General features: G+C 49.9%; 1 protein-coding gene across 3 annotated transcripts in view; it reads right to left on the reverse strand.

The window, feature by feature from the left end:
• Positions 1-6,726: 6,726 nt before the first annotated feature.
• Positions 6,727-10,966, reverse strand: part of TMEM119 (transmembrane protein 119) — a 10,637-nt gene continuing 6,397 nt past the window's right edge. For all 3 annotated transcript variants that reach the window (XM_027864453.1, XM_027864461.1, XM_027864467.1), the window contains one exon: positions 6,727-8,940. In XM_027864453.1, the coding sequence (XP_027720254.1) occupies positions 8,024-8,914 (891 nt within the window). In that variant the 5' untranslated portion in view covers positions 8,915-8,940 and the 3' untranslated portion in view covers positions 6,727-8,023. The remainder of the gene's footprint in view (positions 8,941-10,966) is intronic.

Genomic DNA, 10,966 nt, shown 5'->3' on the forward strand with positions numbered 1-10,966 from the left:
ACCCTCATCTCTGGCCCCAAAGTTGATGCTCTTCCAATTCCACACACACCTCTCTCTCTCTGTCCCCACCATGCTATATTGTCTGGGGATGGTCCACCCACCTGGTGGCAGCCCCACTGACCTGGCCTCCCAGAGCCCTCTCCAAGAAGGGATCCTGACTGAGGTGAGCCATCCTGAGTCCAGCCCAGCCCCTGGTCCCCACTGCCATCTCCAGAGCTGTGTCTAGGAGGATCCCCTGACCCCAGCCATTGAAGCCAGTATCCGGCGGCAGCGGCTAATAGCAGGAACCAATTTACTAGAGACCATTTTATTTTATATGGTGCAGCTGCTGCTATAAAGCCTCCCCTGCCCAGGAGGATAGAGCTAGCAGCTGCAGGGGAATTTGTGAAGGCAACCTGAGCTGGGCCAAATCCCCCCCCCCCCCCCCAGCAGCAGGGATGGCAGGGAAAAAGAAGAGAAGAAAGGAGATGCTAATTTACTGCAAGGAGTGGCTGAGAGAGGCCCCTCAGACTCAGGGGCTTCCGTACTACCTCGGTTGCTGACTTCTTTTCACAGAGCCCCACCTAAGGGGAGGCAACTGGAGCATTGGCCCAGGATGCTGGGATTTAAGCAGTGTTCCTCTTCCTCTAAGGCAGAAACAATGAGTATGATAGAATGATTAATCAAACTAGGGAGCTGTTATATTGGATTTCTCCCCTTGACCTACTATACCGCTATACTCCAATCCATAGCACTGCCACATCCCATGTATTCCCTCCTTCAGCAGGGGTCTAAAGACAGGGGTGTCCTGGTAAGTGTTTAACAACTAGCTCTCTTAGTGTAGGGGAGGGGGAATTGTACCTATGACACTCTTTTAAGTTAAATCTGCATTCTCAACATTTTCACCTTCACCTTTTGAATCTAGAAAATTAAAAAAAAATAGATCAAGCCTGGATTTGTATGTAGCATCTGCTATTTTCCTAGGTGTGAGTGCTCACGAAGGAAATTTAACCATTGGTTCTCACAAGCCATCAGAACTGGCTCCAGCACGCTCCCTGCAGGGTGTCCTGGGGTCTTCATGCCTCTCCCCACAGGCTTGTTTCACCATACCCACAGAAACATGTCCCAGAGTCTAGCATCTCCCCTTCAACTACACTTAAATTTATCTTTAAAAGTTGATTTGACTTGTATGAACTGATGCAGAGTGAAGTGAGCAGAACCAGGAGAACATTGTACATGGTAACAGCAACACTGTGTGATGATCAACTATGAATGACTTAGCTCTTCTCAGCAATGCAAGGATCTAAGACGTCTCCAAATGACTCATGATGGAAAATGCTGTCCACATCTAGAGAAAGAACTATGGAGTCTGAATGCAGATCCAAGCAGACTATTTGCTCTTTTTTTCTTCTGTTTTGTTTTGTTTTCTCTTTCTTGTGGTTCCTCCAATTGGTTCTAATTCTTCTTTACAACATGACTAATGTGAAAATACATTTAATAGGAGTGTATATGTAGAGCCTATATCAGATTGCATGCCGTCTTGGGGAGGGAGGTGGGGAGGGAGGGGGAGAAAAATTGAAAACTCAAAAGCTTATGGAGGGGGCAGCTAGGTGGCACAGTGGAGAGCACATGGGTCCTGGAGTCAAGAGGACCTGAGTTCAAATCTGGCCTCAGACACTTGACACTTACTAGCTGTGTGTGACTCTAGGCAAGTCACTTAACCCTGATCACCTCACCAAAAAGAAAAAAAAAAAAGCTTATGGAAGTGAATGTTGAAAACTAAAAATAAATTCATAAAAAAAGTTGATTTGAGAGTCCCTTTCCTGCTGCTCGTGCCAGGCATCAGAATTGCTAGTTCTTAGTTCTTCAAGACAATATCTGGTGACCAGGGAGGGATACCTCTTCCAAGCAGGCAGGGTAAATCTCAGATGGTTGGATGACACCCTATCCCCACCTCCCTCAGAAAAGCAGACAGGGCTGATTTCCCTCTCCCAGGGACCTGGAGCCTAAGTGACAACCCCATGTGGCTTCCTGGGGAAGTGTGTCCAGAAAGGGGGCAACCTGATTGGTGAAGGAGCCTAAGAACCATGAGGGTGGATGAAAGGATCTGGGGGTGTTTTTCCAGGAGAGGAAAAAACTCATGAAGATAACTCTTCCCCTTTGAGATCCCTTCCAGTTTGGACCTTCTAATTCTTTGACATTCATTCATTCATTCATTCATGCATTCATTCACAGAGCATTTTCTAAGCACTTACTACGAGAGGTGACTCCCTGATTGGGTGACTCTGGGTAAGTCATTTAATTTCTCAGTTCCCTAAGGTGACTCACTAAGACCTTAAGGTGTAGAGTAGGCATGATATGCATTGGCTGAATGAAAAAGATGTGTCTTAAATTCCTCAAAGAGTCTAATTCTATTGGGGAGGGAAATGGGGGGCATCTGAAGGCCTATTATAGGAAAGAGGGAACAGATTTTGCCTGGCCCCAGAGAGCAAAACTAGGACCAGTGGGGTAAGTTACTTATTTTGGCTCATAAAAAGGAAGAACCCCCTATTAACTGTTGCTGTGCAGTCATTTCAACACTTGGTGACCCCATTTGGGATTTTCTTGACAAGATATTGGACTGGTTTGCCCCTTCTTTTTCCAGTTCATTTTACAGATAAGGAAACTGAGGCAAACAGGTGAAGTGACTTGCCCAGGGTCACACAGTTAGTAAGTGTTTGAGGGCAGATTTGAACTCAGGTCTTCCTGACTCCAGGCTCAGCACTCTATTCACTGTGTCACCTAGCTTCTCTATTAGTTAGCACTGTCCAAAAGTGGAACAGCTATTTCTAAAGGTAGTGAGGTCCAGTGAGACTATTCAAGCAGAGGCTTGGTTGTTGAGAGTTGCTCTAGAGCAGAGGTGTCAAATACGGGATGCTCACACTTCTTGTAACACTCCCTAGGAGGGCTGGAACCAGATTAAAATGTAATTGAGAAATATTCAACCAAATATAATAAAATACAGACAATGTTAACATGTGGTTTCCTAAGTCAATATGCACCTGCAAGGATCCTTCTGAACAGTTTTATGGCCCTGTTTCTATTTGAGTTTGAGGACATCCTTGCATGGGTTGGAAGGCAGGACCGGATGGTTCCAAACATGGTCTTTAAACTGTTGGGCAGAGTCAGAGAAGACCTGGTGGTGGAGAGGAATGGGAAAGAGAAGAGGAGGAGCAGGGGGAAGAGGACCACCTTTCCGGCTGGTAGCCCCCAAGCCCTTGATTCCCATATCCCTAGGTCTCTCACTTCGCAAGCTCAGTTTTATTGGTTGCTGAGGGCTTTTCTTCCCCACCACTGAGGCAGAGGGAAAAGTTGGCCGAGCAACAGTCTCCATCCCGTCCCTCAGCCCTCAAGCCTCCTCCCCACCTCCTGGGGGCAGATGTGAGTTTTATTTGGCACATCTCGGGACATTTTTACAAGCAGGCGACAGTAGAAGGACTGTTCAGCCATTGGCAGGGACCCCAACAACGCTCACAAGGGTCTCCTAGGCCCACCTCTCCTCCTTCTCCAAGTTCCAGCTGGATAGAGAGGCTTCCAAATGATTTCTCCTACCAGTTCTTAGGGGGAGCAAGGGTGGTGACCCCTACATAGAGGCAGTACTGAGCAGTTGGAAGAGAAGAGAACTGCATTCTCAGCTCAGCTCAACTTACCAAGCTGATTGACCTTGGGCAACTTGCTTTAACTGATCTGTGCCTCAATTTCCCTATCTGTAAAATGTAGGGCCTGGACTAGATATTCAACATAACAGACATTTATTAATCCCTTGGGGACAAAGAAGCACAAATCAAGCAGTCTCTACATGGAGGGGGACGAGGAAAGATAGAGTATACATTTGGTCGGTGAATAAAGCACTGACCACTGGCAGGAAAGGGAAAGGCTTTCTGAGCTGAGCCTTGAAGGAAGTCAAGGGGCTTGAGCTCCCGATCTGAATCCTCACCTCCTCACATGTCGCTTTCTCTAAGGCCATTTCCCTGTAGGTTGGATCCCTGTGGTCACATAGACAAATCACTTCACCTCTTTGGGACTCAGTTACCTCATTTGGAGAAGGAGAGGGTTGGACTTGAAGACCCTGGAGTTAGGGTCAGGAAAGCCTGAGTTCAAATCCCACCTCCAATACATTTTAGCTGTGTGACCCTGGGCAAGTCACCTTGCCTCAGTTTCAGCTATAAAATAAAGAGGTTGAACTAGCTACTCCCGCACAGTCCCTTCCCATTCTAAATCTCTGCTCCTGCTGCAGCACATATAAAAGTTGGATCCCCAGAACGGGGTCACTTTCTGCTCCCCTTGGGGTTCCCCGTAGAACCCGGAGAAATTTTGTAGGTCTAGTCCTGATTTCATGTCAGTTGCCCAGTTAACCTCTCCTCAATATCCATTTGACCAGTTGACCTTTTTTCAGTATCGATAAACTGGATTAATATCAATTAACTTTTACAAAGGGCCATTGCCTGAGAAGTTATAGCAAGATCCAAACTCCCTTAGAGTGGTCCCAAACTTAAAAGTGGTGACCACCCAACAGTCCCTCAACTGAATTCCCTTCTGAGTGAGGCATCCAACGGACAGATCATTCCCTTGCTTTCAGGACATCTCAGCTGCACGGGGCCAGCAGGTTCCCCCTCGGAGCTGGCTTTTTACTGGGCTTGGGACCTGCCCGTTGCTACCGGCAGATCCTGCTGTGAATTCTAGCTGCCAGCCCGCAGAGAGCTTTTCTGTCCCTGTAAGGCTCACAGGGTCATCTCCTAGTTCGTCTCTAACACTCAATCACCTAAGATCAGCGCAGAGTGCCATGCAGTCATGGCCATGTGTCAGCGGGTGAGAAAGTTGGCCCCTGGCTTCTCCCCTGCAGGAAATCCCATAGTAGTTCTTTCTCCTCCCTAAGAAGCAAATAAGGAAAAGAGATACATTTCATCCGTTTGTGCCTTCTGTATGCGCCACTTAGGAACTTTTGGATTACTTTTGGTTACTATGTAGTAAACCAAGAGGAAACATTCATGGAGGGAAAGGGCCCTGGTCTCTCCCTCGCACATATCTGAAAGCAGGTTCACAAAACCTCTATATGGTGGATAGAATATAGAACCCTCATAGGCCAGGACCCCCATTACACTGTATTTCTATGTTCGTATGATCTTTGAGGTCCCTTCCAGATACAAATCTAGGATGCTATGATTCCCAGTGTGCCCAAGGGTCCTCATGGGAGTAATGTTTCTCTCTTTATTAATACACATTTTTGGGTCCATACCCCAGCTTTGTTACTGACTAGTTGTGTGACCTCCAGCCAATCTGTAAAAGGAAGGGGAATGGGTTATCACATGGTGCCCCTGCTATTCCAGATGTCTACCAGAACCAAACCAGATGGGAGGGGATCCAGTCATCAGCTAATGTAGCTCCCTGCCATCCCATCATCCTCCCATCCCCCCCCCCAAAGGGGCAGGCAGGAGGCCTCTCCAGGAGTTCAAATCTCCCTCTCCGCAGCTTCCATTCTTGGCCTTGTGCTCTGGCCTCTGGAACCAAGCAGAGAAAAGCTAATTCCCTCCTCCAAAAGAAGAGAGAGGTGAAGAAGATTCAGTTTTTCTGCCCCCTCTTTTCCTCCCCGGCGTCTTAGGTCTTGCCACACTTTATGCAAGTAACACAAAACCCCCACAAGGGCCCCGGGAGGGCAGAGCTCACAGCTGCCTTCCTCCCCTCTGCTGAATGTTGACGGGGAAAGCCAGGGGACAGGGAAGGTTTAGATGAGAAAATTCACATCCTATGGTAGAGGGAGAGACGCCTTCCCCAACAACAACCAGAGTCTGGCCCCTGGAAGCCATCCCAGGTTAGAAATCTACTCAGCTCAGAAGAGCTCCATGTTGGAGATCCGGTCTGTCTGTCCAGCTTCTCCAGGAAGCTGATAGTGAGCAAGAGGCTGCCTCACTTTCCTGCAAAGTAGAGGCAGGAGAGGGGAGCCTCACTGTGCTAGACCCAGGGTCCAAGGGAGTCATGTGGCCTCAGAGAGAGAGGCTGTCCCCTCCTTCTCTCCCAAGTCTCTTGCCAGACTGCCATAACACTCCCCACACATTCTTTTTGACATCCCCGACACACCTGGGCCTCATCTGTCGCTCTCCAGGCACCCCAAAGGGAAGGGAGAAGGTGGAGGCAAAGAATCATCCGGTGGGCAGCAGGGCTGGGGAGAGTCTGGAGGCTCCTAAGCAGGGCCCTGCAGAGGGTGGGGTCTGAGTGGATGTGGGAGGGGGCCCTCCCTTTGCTGGGTATCATGGAAAAAACACTGGATTTGGAGTGGAAGGATCTGGGTTTGAATCTTAGCTCTACCCCTTATTACTTAGAGACCCTGACCAAGTCACCTAACTACTCTGAGCATGTTTGCTCATCTGTAAAGCGGAGAAGTTAGAAGATTTCTGAGGGTCTCAATCAATGATTCTATCCCCCAAAACAGCCAGGTCCACTTGGATAGCTCTAAATCTTAGGACATTTTTCCATCAGCCAACCTTAAGTATTCCTCTTGGGACCCGCCTTTTCTCCCTTTGGTCCCATGCCCCAGACTCTGTGACCAAGTGCTGGGTCTGCCAGTCAAACCCCACCACAGTCTGAGGAAGCCTCCTCAATTTCCCACTCCCTCCCTCCCTCCCTTCCAGACTTTACGCCCTACTCTTTCCCGTCACTCCTCTAGGCTTTTGATAACTGAGAATCCAAAGAAAGACAGCGTCACAAGGTGGATCACGCCAGACCAAAGTTTATTAGAATTTATCATCATTAGTATTGCCAGGTGGAGCAGCATACTCCATCTCGTCCGTCCCAGTGGGGCACGAGGGATGGGGGCCTGCAGGATGCTGGCAGAGGTGGGTTCCTGCTCCCCATCCCCAAAGCAGGCCAGCCAACTATCTGGCCCCAACCCAAGAGACACCAAGGCCATTGGCAGTGAAGCTTTAATTGTTGGGTACGGGGAATTCAGTGCCCCATCCTGCCCCTGACTCAGAATCCATGGAACAAAATGGGATTGGTTGGAAAAGGAGGAAAGAGATCCTTCACTCTGCCTTCTCTAGTTTAAACGGAGATGTTCCCCGTCAGGTCGTATTCTATCCTTTGACTTGCCAGAACAGTCATATCTTTGGGGGGGGAGCGGGGAGAGAAAGGGGAAGGTCACTAAAGCCCATTCCACGGCTTGAGTCTGGGCACCCAGTCCCAGCTGCTCCCAGGCCCTCCCTCGGGTGGTTTCCTGAACCAGACCCATATCTCTCTTCTCTCTCTAGCTATCTTCCAAGTTCAGGGTCTTGTCCTACTTCCTCCAGACTGGAACCCTAAGGGGAAATGAAGGAATCCCTAGTCCAACAGGGCTAGGATCCTCCTGTCCACCTCTCCATTCAAGGCAAGCATTAGAAAGGCCCCTTAGTTCACAACAGAACAAACCAGTTTCTAGCCCTTTATGGCAGTGGAGGGAAGGAGTCCCTTGGGTGGTGTTTGGGGCAAGAGCAAAGAACGAAGCCAACAGAAAGTTATTGCACTTTGTTCTCTGTTTCTTACGCACTGTCCCCCCGCAGGAAGATATAACTCTCAAGTAAAGCGATCAAAGCTGGTGGCAAGCTACCTATGGGTTTAGCTAAAGTAGAAAGAGCCTTTAGAAAAGAAGTTGGACCCTTATATCATCAGGGGGTTCTGACTCAGCACAGTCTGGTTCTGGGTGGCTGTCTGGGGAAGCCAGAGGAAAAAAAAGTCCTGAGATTTCTGGGGGCTGCTTGATTGGAAGTAGAGTAGAAAGAGCGAGGGCCCCAGCCAGACAGGCCCAGACAGTTTGGGTCGGATGTTCAAGGCTCTAGGGGAACCGTCCGATGTAACCACGTCAGCTGAGAGCACAGGCAACATGTCCGTATCCAATCATCCCTAGGCCGACTCACAGAGCCAACCCTTCTGCCTGGGTCTCGTGGGCCAGGGGAGAATAGAGTCTCTGGAGGCCAGCCGGGTGACAGAGCTGTGTTTCAGTCTGGAAGAGTGAGTGGCCCTGGTTCGTTGAAGGTAGTCAAGCAGCTTCTTCCACCGCTGGAGAGAGACCGGGGCACGCACAAGAACCCTCAGGCACGGGGAGACTGGTGGACTCCCCAGCTTCTTGCAGTAAGGAGGGAGCACCCTCCTGCTCGCCATGGTCCATCCCAATTGCTGGCGGCTCCTCTGCTGAGGCCTCAGCCCCCGATGGACGGCTCAGCTCTGCAGCCTCCCCTGAGGGGGCCTCAGGTATCTCTTTGGGGCTACGCTGACCTTGGGATTCCTCCTCAGCCTTCTCTGCCTCCTCGTCCTTCTTGCTTCCCTCCTTCTCCTCCATTTTGACTCCATCTCCATTGGCCAGGGGCCCTTTGGTTGGAGACTTGAGATTCTGAGTAGCGGCCAGTATGTCAGCCTGGAGCTGGCGAGAAGAGTCCACGGCCGTGTCTTCTGGGTGAGCATCCGGGGCCCTGTCAGGGACCTCGCTGAAGGCCCGGGTGCCTCCCGTTCTGTCGCTCTGGTCTACGTACTTCTTCTTGGGGAAGGAGGATGGGTAGTAGGCCGAGGCCTTGTGCTTCTGTTGGACGATGACAGCCGCGCAGATGATGAAGAGAAGCAGGAAGACCAGGGACCCCACCACAGCGATGAGCAGCATGTACTCCCGGAAGAAATCCACGATCCCATCCAGGAAGTTGGTTGGGGGCGAGGGACCTGCCAGAGGGGTGGGTTGAGGCCCCACCGAGGTGGGACTGAGGGCCGGGGTGCGGGGCGGGGAGAGGCTGGGGGAGGAAGCCGAAGAGCCCTCCATCTCTCCGCTGCCCCCGTTGTCCTCCAGGAGGGCGGTCTGGACCAACACTGAGTGGGCAGTGTTGGGTGGGGCCCACAGGAAGGGCAGCAGCAATAGAAGAGTACTGGTCGCCGATGGGGCCATTTTCTCACCAGGCCTGGTGAGGAGATCTGCAGGAAATAGTGAAAGGGGTTGGACCAGGCACATCTAGGATCATAGAATGCATTCAATTCATTTAATTCAAGATACATCATGGCCCTGGGAAAGGGGTGCAGGATTCGGAGCCCTGGGACCTAGATTCAAATCCCATATCTGCTCCTTACCAGCTCAGCAAGTCATTTTCCCAGCCTAGTCTTTACAACTTCATAGACATGACTTGAATTCAAATCCATCCTTAGACATTGACTAAATGTATGACCCTGGGCCTCTCTCTGCCTCATTAGTAAAATGGGGATAATAATAGTACCTACCTCCCAGCACTGCTGTGAAGATCAAATGAGATATTTATAAAGCACTTTGCAAACCTTCAAAGGCTTTATAAATTCTAGCTAGTATTATTATTATTATTATTATCGTAATTCCGATCTGACTACAAATCTAGTTCTCTCTCTGGGAAGAGGAGGAAAGAATAGATTCCTTTTAGATAAGTGGGACCCTTCCCTATCAACCCCTGAGAGGACACATTTGGTCAGAGGTGGAGCAGTGGATAGAATGTCGTCACCTTGAGTTCAAATCCAGCCTCAGACACTTTCTACCTGTGTGACCTTGGGAAAGTCACTTAACCCTCTTTGCCTCAGTTTCCTTATCTGTTAAGATGAGCTAGAGAAGGAAATAGCAAACCACTCCGGTATCTTTGCCAAGAAAACCTTTAAAGGCGTCACAAAGAGTTGGACACAACTGAAAAAGATTAAAAAGAAAAAAAAACCAGAACACCAGACCTAGAAGCAAGAAGACCTAGATTTAAAACCTGCCTCAGGTTCTTACTAGCTGTGTGACTCTGGACCAATTAGCTGAGCTCCCTGAGCCTCAGTTTCCTCATGCATAAAATAAGGGGTCTGGCCTCGATGACCCCAGCTGTATATGTATGATTCTGAAAGCTTGGCACAGAAACCTCCACCTATCCTGAGGCTTTGACCTTCACTTTATATGATGTAAGCACAGAGCCTGGCACATGGTAGGAACCCAATAAATCCATATGGGTTGATTAATGGATGGATTATGTGGACATATATGGAATCATTGCATGTAAAAATAGTTTACAAATCCAGTTTGAAATGCTCTGGGGTGGGGCTAGGTAGGTGGTGGGCTCTGTATATAAGGGAACCAGCCATGAAATCTTGCAGGGAATAATCACCCGATAGTTTGTCAGTGTTTCAGGGAGCAGATAGGGCAGAAGGACAGAATGAGAGGCACTGGGGCCTGGATTCTCACCCCAGCTCTGTCCCTAGTTTACTGGGTGACCGTGGACAAGTCACTGCCCCCAGCTGGGCCTCACTTTCCTTATCTGTGAAACAGGAATAGGTAACACCTCCAGATATTCAGATAAGATCAAGTGAGAGAAAAGTCCCTCCCGGTCCCCTGTGCTTTGGAGAGGAAGGAGGTGGCCCGAAGGGGCAGTCTTCTCTGGCCGCAGTCGGCCCACCCACCAGGGACAGAGAACTGCCCACTTAGCGGGCCTGGCTCCAAGGGCTTGCCAGCCAGAGCCATATCCAGGAATCTGACCACAACCCAAAACTTCCAAAGGCACAGTCAGCCCTCTGGAAGAGAGATAGCTCTTCAGTTGTGGAGTGGTGCTGCCCCCTCCCCAGGCTCTTTGGATCCTCATCCCACCCACCATAGGCCTGGCTGAATAGGGGTACTAAAGGTTATTCAGAAAACTGGGCCTCAGCATGAGGGAGCCAAGTGGGACAGGCTTTAGAGCTAGGGACAGACCTCAACTTCAAGGAGAGAGTGGGAGGAAATCTTAGAATAGACACTATCAGGGCTGGGAGGGGCCTTAGAACAGAGAATGTCAGGAGAGGAGGGAGGGGCCTTAGAACAAGGGATTTCAGGGCTGGGAGGGGCCTTAGAACAAGGGATGGCAGAGCTGGGAGGGGCCATATAATAGAGACAGAGGATGTCAGGTCTGGGAGGGGCCTTAGAACAGGGAATGTCAGAGCTGGGAGGGGCCTTAGAACAAAGGATGTCAGAGCTGGG

This window comes from Vombatus ursinus, unplaced genomic scaffold (genome assembly GCF_900497805.2).
Source record: "Vombatus ursinus unplaced genomic scaffold, bare-nosed wombat genome assembly UNPS02001287.1, whole genome shotgun sequence".
Classification (NCBI taxonomy): Eukaryota; Metazoa; Chordata; class Mammalia; order Diprotodontia; family Vombatidae; genus Vombatus; species Vombatus ursinus.